The 14,391-nt window shown below is 46.6% G+C and overlaps 1 protein-coding gene across 1 annotated transcript in view; it reads left to right on the forward strand.

The window, feature by feature from the left end:
• The window catches only part of ANTXR1 (ANTXR cell adhesion molecule 1), a 39,433-nt gene that overhangs the window by 733 nt on the left and 24,309 nt on the right, over nucleotides 1-14,391 (forward strand). Inside the window, exons 2-8 of the mRNA XM_030964143.1 lie at nucleotides 5,858-5,929; nucleotides 6,680-6,751; nucleotides 8,055-8,136; nucleotides 8,849-8,882; nucleotides 9,710-9,789; nucleotides 10,646-10,714; nucleotides 11,270-11,350. Of these exons, the coding sequence (XP_030820003.1) occupies nucleotides 5,858-5,929; nucleotides 6,680-6,751; nucleotides 8,055-8,136; nucleotides 8,849-8,882; nucleotides 9,710-9,789; nucleotides 10,646-10,714; nucleotides 11,270-11,350 (490 nt within the window). The remainder of the gene's footprint in view (nucleotides 1-5,857; nucleotides 5,930-6,679; nucleotides 6,752-8,054; nucleotides 8,137-8,848; nucleotides 8,883-9,709; nucleotides 9,790-10,645; nucleotides 10,715-11,269; nucleotides 11,351-14,391) is intronic.

Genomic DNA, 14,391 nt, shown 5'->3' on the forward strand with positions numbered 1-14,391 from the left:
GTGCTGAGCTCGAGTGCGTTTGTTAAAGCAGCGCCTGGGAGCAGGGCAGCACCCGGGTCCCCTCTGCTTTCCTGGGAGCCGGGGGGGCTGGGGCTCCCCGAGAGCAGGGGGGGCAGAACTGGCCCTGGAGAGACCAATTCCAGGCTGGGATGTGCAGGGAGTGCGGAATTGTTCCTGCAGCACCAATTCCAGGGTGGGAACATGCAGGGAATGCAGAACTGTCCCTGCTGGGATGTGTAAGGAATGCAGAATTGTCCCTGGAGACACCAATTGCAGGGCTGGGATGAGCAGGGGGTGCAGAATTGTCCCTGCTGGGATGAGCAGCGAGCTCTGCTCGTGCCCCCGAGCTGGGTCCTGCCCCGTGCCCCCTCAGCTGCGCCCACAGCAGCAGCTCCAGGCACAAACCAGCCCGGAGGGCGCTGAATTCAGCTGCTGGGATGGAGAACAGCTCGAGTGCCTCATTTAAAGAGCCTTATTTGCCCGAGCTGAGTCACACTTTCTTTGTTTCTTCTGTTAATCAAATGCATATTCTGGCTGTTTAGCTGTTTGTGCTGCAGATAACTTCCTGCCTCGCTTTTTCATCCCTAATTGTGGCAGTGTCACCTCCTTGGCACTGCAGCAGCGCTGCTTTTTGCAGATGTGGATGGAGCAATGTGGAATCATTTTGTGCTGAGCTTTGGAAAGCTTCTTACTAAAGCAATACAGCAATTAAAAAAAGAAAGAAAAAAAACCTTTAAAAATACTAGCTGAAATGGTTGTCCTGATTTTCTTGATCAAGAGCAGTTCTTTTGAACCAAAGGCTTGGAAATAGTGGAGGTGCTGCCAGAGCCATGGCACTGACATTAATAACCATAAATTTCAGAGACAGGAAAGTATTTGCAAGCTGCCAGAAGCGCTCACAGACGAAGTTTCTGCCTGATCCTCTGGAGTGTTTTGCAGTACCTCCCACATTCCATCAGTAGAAATGACTTGGAATTACATAACCCTTTATTACAAAATCCTGGGTAAAACCCAACACTGAGACACTGCCCGCTTCAGAGTGCCAGTGGTCCTGATGCTCCAGGGGCAAGATTTATTTATTTTATTCAGTGGAAAGATCTACCTGGCTTACTCCTTTTCAGTTATTAATTGGGATGGCAGGAGCTCGCAAGGACGTGGAGGGATGATTTTTCCCTGTTGGCAAGAGGGCTGAGGGATGCCAGCAAGGCAGGGTGGAGAAATTTGCGCATTTTTGTGCCTTTTTGCCTGAAGGAACTTAATTAACTCCCAGTTCTGCCAAGAGCAGGCAGCTGCAGAGAGGTGAGCTCATGTGTGAAATCCCTGCCAGTCAGGACCTGCGGATGTGGTTTTCTACCCAGGGATGCCTCTGGGATGAGCATTCCTGGTGGAAGGAATGGGCAGGAGCTCCCCTGCAGCCAGGACCCGGTGTGCGCCTGCAGCACTCTGCGCTTTATCTGCTGATTAATGGAAATTAACTCACGGCTGCTGGTTTGTTGGTTGTTTTTCTGCACGCCCCTGCCAGCCAGGAGGAGAGGAATGTCCTTGGAGCGAGGGGTTTGTCCTGCTCTGACCCGAGCCCCGTGGATCTGTGACCTGCAGGGTTTGGCAGCGAGCTGTCTGCTGTGGCACGAGAGATCAGCATTTCCTGCAGGGATTGCATCACCCCTCAGAGCCTCCGTGCTCTGCAGGGCTCTCAGAATTGCTCCTGCGGGGTTTGGGAGAGCAGAGGAGGCTTTGGGGCTCGTTGGTGTTGTTTTTGAGGAGCTCAGTAGAGATGCTGCACAACTTCTTAGGTAAATGGCATCTCTGAGACTTCTGGCCCAAACCCAGGCAAGATTAAGGAGACTTTTGGATCAACACCAGCCCCTGAACCAAGTGTCTCCATGTCCTCCTGCCAGCTGCAGAGCCCTTCACTCTCGTGAGGCCTTGGTGTCAGAGTCTGGGCTGGATTCTGTGATCCCCCAGATTGTGACCTGGATAAAGCCACAGGTGCAGAAATGGAAAAAGTGCAAGGAGGACCAAGTCTAGGGAGGCTTGAGCTGCTTCTAGTGCAGCTTTGGGTTCTGGAGCACCTGGTCCCAGTGAGGAAGAGGAGGGCACTGCTGAAGGAGCCACTGCAGGGTCTCTCTCCACACCTGACAGGTACAAAATGCCAGGTGGCCACAGAAGGTCTCACTCCCTTGTTAAAGAGAATGGTTTACTTGGGTTTTGTAGCCATGATATTTTCTGAAAAATCCTTTCCTTGGGACTTTTTCTCCTGAGAAGCTGAGAGGCCTCAGGAACAAAATGTAACCAATGGTTATCTGCTGCTGTGGAATGCAACAGGTGCATCTGTGATTGGTCTCATGTGGTTGTTTCTAATTAATGGCCAATCACAGCCCAGCTGGCTCGGACTCTCTGGTCAGTCACAAACCTTTGTTATCATTCTTTCTTTTTCTATTCTTAGCCAGCCTTCTGATTAAATCCTTTATTCTATTCTTTTAGTATAGTTTTAATATAATATATATCATAAAATAATCAATCAAGCCTTCTGAAACACGGAGTCAGATCCTCGTCTCTTCCCTCATCCTCGGACCCCTGTGAACACAGTCACAGGGTTTAATTTCCATCTATTGGGCCCTCCTCCAGAAGAGATTTTGGCATCCTCAGGACGAGTCTTTTCTTCAATTGCAAGTTTACAGCATCAGCCATTCAGCTGCAGAGCCTTGGCTCGCTGCTCGTCTCGGTTCTTTGGGGAATATGAGGAGAGAACTATTTGAAAATTGGCTTTTCTTATCTTACAGTTGGACTTTGGAAATGCTCATCCTGCTCAGAGTTCTTGGCCTGCCTCCCTGTGCAGAGGAAGTGTCATTTACAGTGTGGCTGCTGAATGACACAGCTCAGGGAGGTGGGCACTGGGAGCTGATGCTGCTTTTGTGAGCTTGGCTCTGGCTGCAGAAATCCTGGTTGTGTTGGGTTCGTCCATTTTTGTTGGTTGTGTTGGGTTGGTTCATTTTTCTTCGTTCTGTTGGGTTTGTCCATTTTTATTGTTTTTATTGGGTTTGCCCGTTTTTGTTGCTTGTGTTGTGTTTGCCCATTTTTGTTGGTTGTCTTGGGTTTGCTGACTTTTGTTGTTTTTATTGGGTTTGTCCATTTTTGTTGGTTGTGTTGGGTTTGCCCATTTTGCTGTTTTTATTGGGTTTGCCCATTTTTATTGTTTTTATTGGGTTTGCCCGTTTTTGTTGGTTGTGTTGGGTTTGCTGATTTTTGTTGTTTTTATTGGGTTTGTCCATTTTAGGCCGAGTGAAGAACGTGAGAATTCTGAAGTGTGATTCAGAAAATGCATTTGGGCACGGGCTGCTGCTCCCAGCTCCTCGTGCCTGCCACCAGACGGGTCAGGAAATGTGGGAATCTCCCCTGAGGTGCTTTTGGGAGGGGAGTTTTTGGTCTGAAGTGACTGAAGCAAGCACTAATTGGTTTCTGATTAACCAACCTTGCCTCTCCAAGCCTTCTGGAGACTGATGTGACCCTTGCTATAAATTCAGGTGGTTTTTATGCCTCACCACCTAGAGACAATAAAAACTTCTTTTCCAGGCCAGTTGTAGGAAATGATTTGGAGTGCCTGTGGAATTCAAGCTCTCTGAGTTATCCCATCCATCCAGGGGGAATTTGCACCTGGGCTGAGCTCTGAGTGTCTCTGCTCTATCAATTTGGGGGTTGAGTTTCCTGTCTGAGAACAAGTCCTGATGTTGTCACCCCTCACCTCTTATGATTCCAATTTTCCCCCCTGCCTGTGGTTTAATTGAGTTATCAAGAGCTTTGCTATTGGTGTTCCTTTGTCCTTTTTAATAAACATTTGTGTGGGGAAGGAGCCCTTGTGCCACGTCCTGGTCTGAGGAAGGAAAGAAACGAAGAATTCAGCACTAAGAGTGTTTGCTGATGGTCCTGCCTGCTCTACCTCTCCCCTGGCATGAAATAAATTTTAAAAAATAGCAGTAAACCACAGCTTTACATCCTGGGGCTTATTCCTGAGCAGCCAGGCTGGGGACCTGCTCTGCCTCTCCGCTGGCATTAAATAAATAAAAACAAATAGCAATAAACCACAGCTTTACATCCTGGGGTTTATCCACCTGCTTTACCTGTCCCCTGGCATTAAATAAATAATAATTAATAGCAATAAACCACAGCTTTACATCCTGTGGTTTATCCCCTGAGCAGCCAAGCTGGGGACCTGCTCTGCCTCTCCCCTGGCACTCCCAGGGCTGAGCCAGGACAGCTCCTTTGCCTTTTCTTCCTGGGAAGTGAAAAACCATCTCAAACCTTCACCTCTTCTTCCTCAGGCTGCAGATCAATGAATTTCTGTTGGAGCTGGAATGGTTGTTTCCCCTGTAAATATTTCTAATTGTACTCAATGAATTGAATAAGTGATGACACATTTATTTTCCAACTCCAGGAAAGAATTTTTTTTTCCAGTGTTAATATTCCAGTGTTCACAGAAGTGTTTATGCCGGAAGGGGCACTCTGTGCTGAAAGATTCTGATGAACCTAATTTTTTCCTCATTCTTACAGCATAAAGAAGAATAATCCAACCCCATTACATCCTGTGGTTTATTCTCCTGAGGAGCAGAATGAGTTTGTTTTGTCTTGAACTGAGGTGTGAAAGGATTAACCAGAGCAGCTGAGATGTGGACTGAGGTGTTTTACTCCTCATGGTCTCTGGCGCAATGGAAACACTGGAGGAGTTCAATAATCCGTTCTTCCAAGTGCATGTAATTCTCAGAACACACTTGAGCTGCAAGCCCTGTGTAATGGTTTGGAAGCGAGTGGGTGGAATTAATCTAAAACATTGTGCAGAGACAGCTCCTCACTCTCACAGGGCTTATTTGGTTCAGGCTGTGTTAAAGCCCAGCCTGACTGCCAAGGGCAGCCTCAAACCCTTGATGGAGTGTGTGGCCGTGATATTTTCTGAAAAATCCTTTCCTTGGGATTTTTCCTCCCGAGAAGCTGAGAGGCCTCAGGAACAAAATGTAACCAATGGTTATCTGCTGCTGTGGGATGCAACAGGTGCATCTGTGATTGGTCTCATGTGGTTGTTTCTGATTAATGGCCAATCACAGTCCAGCTGTCTCAGACTGTCTCAGTCAGTCACAAGCTTTTGTTACCATTCTTTTTCTATTCTTAGCTAGCCTGCTGATGAAATCCTTTCTTCTATTCTCGTAGTATAGTTTTAATATATATATATATATATATATATATATATAATATATTAAATATATATTTTATATATATATAATATAATATATAATATATAATATATAATATATAATATATAATATATAATATATAATATATAATATATTATATATTATATATTATATATTATATATAAATTATATATTATAATAATAAATTATATATTCTATATTCTATATTAATTATATATTAAAATAAAATCTATATAATCATAAAATAGTAACAATATTTTATAAAATATTAATATTATAATGTCATAGTATTATAAAATTATTTCTAATTTAATGATTTATAATTATTTATACTATTTATAAAATATTATATTATAAAATTATTATACAATATTGATAATACTTATATGTTAAGATAATAAATCAAGCCTTCTGAAACATGGAGTGAGATCCTCGTCTCTTCCCTCATCCTCAGACCCCCGTGAACACCATCACAGGAGTGGGAATTATTTTGATTTTAAGTTAAGTGGGAAATGTCAATCCCAGTTTGATGCCTCTGGAGGAAGGGCAGTGAGTGTTGAACAGAGGAAATGGAAATTCCTCCCTGGGCAGTGCGGGGCAGAGGAGTGACCCTGATGTGTCTGTCTGTCTGTCTGTCACCCTTGTGTCCCCAGGTCAGGCAGTGTCCTGCACCACTGGAACGAGATCTATCACTTTGTGGAGCACCTGGCCCGAAAGTTCATCAGGTGAGGAAAGTTCTGCAGCTCTGGGGCTGCCAGCACAGCCCCTCATGTGCTGCTCCGTGGGGAAATGTGCTGGAGAAAGGGCTCTTGATGCTTTCCTCCCACCCTCCATTCACTGCTGCTCCCCGTGTTCCTGCTCTGGGGGCCAGGGGGAGATAAAATAATTCCATGTATTCCTGCCTGCCCTCCCTGGATCAGACCTGCAGGAGATAAAATAATTCCATTTATTCCTGCCTGCCCTCCCTGGATCAGACCTGCGGGAGATAAAATAATTCCATTTATTCCTGCCTGCCCTCCCTGGATCAGACCTGTGGGAGATAAAATAATTCCATTTATTCCTGCCTGCCCTCCCTGGCTCAGATCTGTGGGGCAGGAATCCTCCTGTCCCTGAGCTGCTGAAGTTTGGGGCTGCAGGGAGATAAAATAATTCCATGTATTCCTGCCTGCCCTCCCTGGCTCAGATCCTCCTGTCCCTGGGGTGCAGAAGTTTGGGCTGCAGGCACAGCCTGTGGCTCTCAGGCCCTGGCGCCAGGGGCTGGGATGTGTTGTGACAAACGTGACCCCTATCTCAGGATGCATTTAAGCTTTTCTGGCTTTAACAACCCCAGGTTTGTGACACAAGCGTTCTCTACATCCCTTACAAGGATTCCCCGAGGTTTCCCTGGACTAACAAAGCCCAGGGCTAAACACATTTCCATCCTGTTGAGCTGGGTGTGGTTGTGTCACATTAATTCCCTTTTTTCTCTCCTCCAGCCCTCAGCTGAGGATGTCCTTCATTGTCTTTTCAACCAGAGGGACAATTCTGATGAGGTTAACAGAAGACAGGTAAGGAGAGGTTTAAAGCATCCACAGCATCTTCTGTGTCCTTGCGGCTCCCTCATCCTCCTCAGTGGTCTCCATCCCACTGGGAACGGGCTGTGGCTCCTCTGTGCTCCCCAATTTCCCTGCTAGAGCCCACCCTGACCTGCTGGAATGCCCCAAAGCCTCTCAGGGCAGAGGTTCCCTGCTAAATTTCGGCTCCCAAATGTCCTTCAGTTCAGGGCTCCGGCTCACACCGGGTTCCCTGAGGGAGCCTGCACAACATTCAGGATTTTGTCAGAGGAGCAGAGGCTGGAACATCCTCTGGGGGTTTCTCCGGCAGAGAGGTGAAACTCCCTTCCCGTGAAGCAGCTTGGAAGGCAGAGGGAATGGGATTTCCTCAGGGCCTGAAGGTGTGGCACAGCCAAAGAGAGTCTGGGCTGAATTTTTTGGCAACACCAGATTGCCTGGTTTGTGAAGTGTGTCCCTGCCACCCCCTTACAGAGCCCCAAGTTAATCCCAGGAAAATCCACAGGAAGGATTATTTTATTTTATTTTATATTATTTTATTTTATTTTATTTTATTTTATTTTATTTTATTTTTATTTTATTTTATTTTATTTTATTTTTTTATTTTATATTTATTTTATTTTATTTTATATTATTTTATATTTATTTTATTTTATTATTTTATATTTATTTTTATTTATTTCATAATTATTTTTATATTTATTTATTTTATATTTATTTTATTTTATTTTAATTATTCTGCCTTGCAAGGAGAGCTGGATGAGCTCCCTAAATCTCTCTTGCTTCCTCTGTTAACTTCATTGCCACGTGGAGCAGAAATATATGTTCCACATGTGTGGAGGGTGTAAGCCAGCATGTGTTTTACATCTTGGATGCCTGGAATCACATTCCAGAGGGGAGGGAGCTGGCTGCCTCCCTCCAGAGCAGGGCACCAGCCTTGGAAACGTCCCTGAGCCCAGCCAGGCTGAGCATCTCCTGCCAGGGACAGGGCTGGAGAGGATGAACCAGCCTGGGGAGGCACTGGGTGATTCCTGTCCCCAATCTCTGTGCCCTGCATGCCAGGACAGCCTGGGGGCATCACCCACCCCTGCTGGGTGCCAGGACAGCCTGGTGGCTTTGTACCTGGGGATCACAGTGCCACCAGGACAGCCTGGCGCCATCATCCACCCCTGCTGGGTGCCAGGACAGCCTGGTGGCTTTGCAGCCAGGACAGCCTGGTCCTTTGCTCCCGGGTGTCGCAGTGCCACCAGGACAGCCTGGTCCTTTGCTCCCGGGTGTCACAGCCCTGCCTTCCTTGCAGGGAGCAGATCCGGCAGGGCCTGGAGGAGCTGCAGAAGGTGCTGCCAGGAGGGGACACGTACATGCACGAAGGATTTGAGAGGGTAACTGGGGCAGGGGCTGCCTCTGCTCCCCAGGGGCTGCACAACCCTTGGGAATTCCCTGCTGGGGCTGAGGGACCCTTGGCAAGGGCTCAGGGCTGCAAACTCTGCTCATCTCTTTATTTCTGCTTTTTCTGCTTGGGCCAAGGCAGTGGCATTGAGCCTCTGTGTCCTGGAGGGGTGGGAAGGTGTCAGTCCCACCTGGGCTGGGCGGGGTGAGGCCGCAGCTCACACCTGGGGTGGCCGGATAACTGCAGACTTATTGCCTTCTCCTTCTGGGCATGTTTTTTACATATTGACATATTTTTACAGGCTCAGGAGTTTCTCTAAAGCCGAGCCCCTGCACTGCCTCCCACGTGGGGATTTGGGAGGGGTTTGCACGGTTAAAGTGCTGCCCCATCCCTGAAATGTGAACGCACAGGCTGAGCTGTTGGTTTATGTGCAGCTGGAAGAGTTGATCTGGAGCTGCTGAGGAATCTTTAGCACTGATGTTTAGGAATATTTAGGAATAGTTGATCTGGAGCTGCTCAGGAATATTTAGCACTGATGTTTAGGAATATTTAGGGATATAACCTGGGGTGTTTCTCAGGGGTGAAAGGGGATTGGGTTTTCAGAGAGGAGAGCAGTGGGACACAGCTCTGGGGCTGGTTTGCCTGATGGGACCAAACAAACCAATTATTAATTTATTACTGATAATCTTCTGATCTGATTTCAGGCCAGTGAGCAGATTTACCATGAGAATGTTCACGGTGAGAGGCCCTTCTTGATCCACTGAATGGGTTTTTTTCTCTTTCTTTTTGATAAAAAACTTTAACAGATCTAAAAAAAAATTAAAATAAATGCAGCTTTGCTGTGGGAAGGGTGGGGGTGGCTTCTGTTCTCGCAGGGATTGGTGCTGGTCAGGGAAGGATTCCTGAAAGGGAAAAAGAGCAAATGGAGCTTTGAGGAGCTGGAATGAAAGTGTTTAAGGAATTAAAGTGTTTCAGGCCAAAAGAGAAAAGCCAGGCTGGCTGCAGGTGCCCAACCTCACCAAAACTGGCACCTTACCTTCTCTGGAGGGCTCAGGCAACCATTTCTTCATCCTTCTGGAACACAAATACATGGAGAAGCTGTTAGGGAAAAGATTTTTTCAACCAGCAATTATTGAAAGCAGCACTAAGTGCAGACAACTGGAAAAGTGTCCTTTCCTTCCCTGTAACTGATGTAAAAACTTTCTGGTTTGGGAGGGAAGGCTGCAAAGGTTTAATGATGTTCCTGACATGTTACTCAGGAATCTTGAAGATTTTTAGGCCCTTTCCCACCATATTTGTTTAAATCCCAACTGAGCTTTTTGTCACCAGCTGGAAAAGCCCCTCTGGATTCCTGGAACTGACAGCAGGAATAAAACCAGGAGCTAACTGGGAGCAAATTGGGATTTTGGTGGCTGCAGCCTCATTCGCTGGCCTGGAATGCCACCAGGATGCTTTCTGAGGCGGTTTAGCAAACCAAAGGATGTTTTCTGAGGTGGTTTAACAAACCAAAAGATGCTTTCTGAGGTGGTTTAACAAGGCCAGGACTAAGAGGTTTGTGTGTTCAGGTTACAGGACTGCCAGTGTCATCATTGCACTGACGGATGGGGAGCTCCACGAGGATCTGTTTTTCTACTCTGAGAGGGAGGTAAGTGCCTTCGTAGCCAGGGGGGCAGGGGAATGCCCGGGCTTGCTGCAGAGGGTGAGGAAAAGCTTTTTCCCCAGTGAGAAATCTCCCCCTTTGGTGCTCTGCAGAGCGGAATCCCAAGGACAGCCACTGACAGCAGCAGCCTCTGAGTCACCCCAGCTGAGACTGTGCGGGGGGAAGGAGAGGGGTTAAAACCTCCAGTTAAAAATAAACACAGAAGGAGGAATTGTTCACAGCTGAACAGCTTCAGTGTTTACTGGATTGCTCTGGGAAATGCTGAATATTCTCACTTTCACTTTTTTCCCCTCCTCACACAAAGTCAGGACTGCAGGAGGAGGGCGGTGGCTTCTGCCACATAAATCCTTCAGATCAGCCAGCCTGGCATTGCCACAAATGTCTCTGAGGTTCAAGCACACGTTCTCAGCATCCCCATTAAATTAGTGGACTGTGCCAAATGTCAAAGAGCGGGGTGAGCGCTGAGGGCTTTGCTGCAGAATGTTCCTTTGGACGCCCTCCCTGCAGAGCTGAGCAATTGGCACTTGCCAGTCAAACCAGGCTGGTCTAAACTTGGCAGAGGGAATTTCTGCATGGGGTTTGCTATGGACAGAATTTTCCCTCTCAGTCTGTCCAAAGTGCAGCGTTAAATCCAATAACAACAAGGAGAATTGGGTTTGTAGAGTAAAACCAACACTTGTCCTTTCTACATCTCATGGAGCTGTTCTGCTGAGCAATCTCATGGCTCCTGCCTAGCTCTAATCGCAGCTCTGCTGTCTCTGAGGCCTGGCTTTGCAGCTTTTTTGTGATTTTAAGGATTCCCAGCGCGTGGGTGACCCTGCTGTGCCTCTGTCCCCTGCAGGCCAACCGCTCCAGGGACCTGGGGGCCACCGTGTACTGCGTGGGGGTCAAGGACTTCAACGAGACCCAGGTGAGAACCCCAGCCCTGGGAGCCTGGAAAGGGCCCCTCCTCATCATCACAGAGGGTTCTGAATGCTCCTCTGAGCCCTGTCAGCCTCCACTCAGAAAACAGCCCCTGGTGTCTGCCTGAGTCCCCTCTGAACACGGCCCAGTAAAACATCCCTGTCCTGACAGGAGAGCTGGATCAGGCCCATTTCAAAGAATTTTGGAAGAGCTAAGGCTGGAAAATGCCTCCATGATTATGGAGTCCAACCTGTTTTGGGTTCCACCTTTGCCCTAAAGATCATTAACCCCCAGGTACCAGCGAAAGCCACGCTCTGTCTTGTCTCCGAATCCTTTCTGATCCCTGATCTGAAAAATCCCTGATTTATAAAGCCAATCAGGCTCACAGGACAAACATCTTCCTGCTCAACAAACCACAGCACAGGGGCAACCCAGAGAGAGCAGCTGAGCGTTGGACGGCTTTATTTGCAAGCCAGCTAATCTGGAGAAGTCTTAATTATCTGCCTGCTGGCTAATTGATGTCACCCTCTGCATTTCTGTTCCGTTTGTCCCCCTGTGGCAGCTGGCCCGGATTGCTGACAGCAGAGATCACGTCTTCCCTGTCAACGACGGCTTTGAGGCCCTGCAGGGCATCATTGACTCGGTGAGTATTGTCACCCGCTGCTTGCACTCCTGGGCTCACCCTGAGCTTGGGTTTTCCTGCGTTCACCAGAGCCTGCTGGAAAATGACTCGCTGAATCACTCAGCCCGAGGGAAGCAGCCTTGCTCTGTGCTGAAATGCTGCTTTGGGGTGGAGTTTGTCCATAGGTGCCCAGGTTTCCCCATTCCCTGTGGTGCCCTGGGGAGGCTGAGCTAGAGCAGAGCGACAGAATCAAGCAGGGATTTATTAAAAGGGTCTCCTCCATGGATCCACCTTGGGCAGCACAGGAGCCCAGCCAGGGCTGCACCCAAGGTGAACCAAAATGGTCCCAAAATGAACCCAAGATGAACCAAAATGAGCACAAAATGAACCCAAGATGAACCAAAATGGGCACAAAATGAACCCAAGATGAACCAAAATGAGCACAAAATGAACCCAAGGTGAACCAAAATGGGCACAAAATGAACCCAAGGTGAACCAAAATGGGCACAAAATGAACCCAAGATGAACCAAAATGGGCACAAAATGAACCCAACATGAACCAAAATGGTCCCAAAATGAACCCAACATGAACCAAAATGGGCACAAAATGAACCCAAGATGAACCAAAATGGTCCCAAAATGAACCCAAGGTGAACCAAAATGGTCCCAAAATGAACCCAAGGTGAACCAAAATGGTCCCAAAATGAACCCAAGGTGAACCAAAATGGGCACAAAATGAACCCAAGATGAACCAAAATGGTCCCAAAATGAACCCAAGGTGAACCAAAATGGTCCCAAAATGAACCCAAGGTGAACCAAAATGGGCACAAAATGAACCCAAGATGAACCAAAATGGTCCCAAAATGAACCCAAGGTGAACCAAAATGGGCACAAAATGAACCCAAGATGAACCAAAATGGTCCCAAAATGAACCCAAGGTGAACCTAAAAGGGCAACAGGTCACAAGGTCTGTCACTTTTACAAGTTCTGCTCCATTTGCATATTGGAGTTAATTTCCTAATTACAGATTTAGCTTATGAAGTCCCATCCTTGTTTTTCCCTCTTCATTCCACATTGTTTCTGCTCTTGGGCCTGAGATTTGGGTGGCTGTCCTTGGTCCCCAGCTGCAGAAGGAATTGTTTTGTTTCCCCACCCTGTGAAGAGAGTTCCCCCCCATTTTTCCCCCCCATTTTTCCCCCCATTTTCCCCCCCATGTTTTCCCCCCCATTTTTCCCTCCCAGTTTTTCCCCAGTTTCCCCATTGCTCTCACATGCCCGTGGACCCCAGCCCTGCTTTGCTGGTTTTCCTGGCACTGCCTGAGCTCCCTGGGACAATCAGGTGCTGCATTTCATTTATTTCAGAGAGCAGCACAACAACAACAACAGCAAAGCGATGCTCGGCCCCCCAGCCCTGCCTTCCCTCTGCAGCTGTTTTTAATGAATCCCAGCTCTGCCTCCCCTTCCAGTTGTGATTTTTCAGCCTCCAGGCCAGCCAGGAGCTGCTCCAGCTGAGAGGGGAGAGAAAATTCCCAGTTTGGGAAGGAGGGAAGGGCACAGAAAAGCGCAGGGATGGATCCCTGCAGCAGCCTGGGAGAAGGGAAGAGGTTTTGTGGGTGGAAGGAATGACAAGGAGGGCACTGATCACCCCAGAGCATTACAAACAATCTGTGGATTCCTGTCCTAGCTGGAAAATCACATCCCTCTTCCCTGCTTTTGTCCCCCTTGCCAAAAGCACCCCTGGGCTGCAATGGTAATTTTTGTCCTTTTGCACTAATTCTGCCTGATGTGCGCTCTAAGTCAGGGTGTGGGCTTGGAAACTTCATCTAAATGAAAACAAATATTGCAGTTGGCACCGTGAAAGTGTTTGGGGGCAGGTTTTATGGTCATGTAACGGGATTAGACTGGGCTGGGAGATCTGCACCATCCACGTGAGACACCTGCAATTCCCCCCTCTGAGCCAGCAGGAGTGTTTGTAAATGGCTGAGCAGAAGTCGTTCATCTCAAACTTAATCATGGGGGGCTTTACTTCATTTAAAAAGTGCTGATTGTATTTTACATTCTCTGTGGTTTTCCTTATTCTGTCTCTTTTAAATTCTTCTATTTTAAATTCTTCTATTTTAAATTCTTCTATTTTAAATTCTCCTGTTTTAAATTCTTCTATTTTAAATTCTTCTATTTTAAATTCTCCTGTTTTAAATTCTTCTATTTTAAATTCTCCTCAGTTCTGCTCTCAGCTGCTGACTTTCTCTCTTTTCCCACTTGACAGTTCCTGTAAAACCTTGTTCCTGCAATCTCCTCTCTCCTCACCTGTCAGGCTGCACCAGCTCAGAGCATCCTGCCTCCTTCAGCCCCTCGGCACTGTCAGCCCTGATTTCTGAGTAAAACTTCTGTCTCCATGTTTTAAACCTTCAAACTCCTGTCGAAGTGTCCCACAAAGCAAAGCCTGGCTCTAGGAGCAGCTTTTGCAATTAGGTATAAACAAAAACCAAAAATTCTCTTTTCCTTGCAGGGTTTATTGCATTGGTTGCTGTTCTTCCCTTACAGATGTTTCAATTTAAAGTCGGGAAAACGATTTTCATGCTGGGTTTGAGTCACCCGAGGATGCTTGGCTGACATTTGCTGGCGCTTGGAGCTGAGCTGAGCTTTGCTGAGCCCCCCAGCTCTGCCCAGGCTGGGCTCAGGCTGGGCAGGAGGAGCTGGGGCTGCTCTGCAGGGCAGGGAACAGCCTGGGGAGCTGCAGCCCCACGAGGGAATAAATCAATCAATAAATCAATAAATAAATAATAAATAATAAATAATAAATAATAAATAATAAATAATAAATAATAAATAATAAATTAAAAATTAAAAATTAAATCAAAATTAAAAATAAAAATGAAAAAATTAATAACAAAAATAAATAACAAATAATAAAGAATAAAAACGAATCATTAATAAAATAAATAATGAATAATAAATAAATAATAGAATAAATAATGTATAATAAATAACAAAATAATAATTAAGAAAATAAAGACTAAATTAAAATAATAAAAACTAAATAATAAATAAAAACTAAATAAT

The sequence above is a fragment of the Camarhynchus parvulus genome, chromosome 22 (genome assembly GCF_901933205.1).
Source record: "Camarhynchus parvulus chromosome 22, STF_HiC, whole genome shotgun sequence".
In the NCBI taxonomy this organism is placed as follows: domain Eukaryota; kingdom Metazoa; phylum Chordata; class Aves; order Passeriformes; family Thraupidae; genus Camarhynchus; species Camarhynchus parvulus.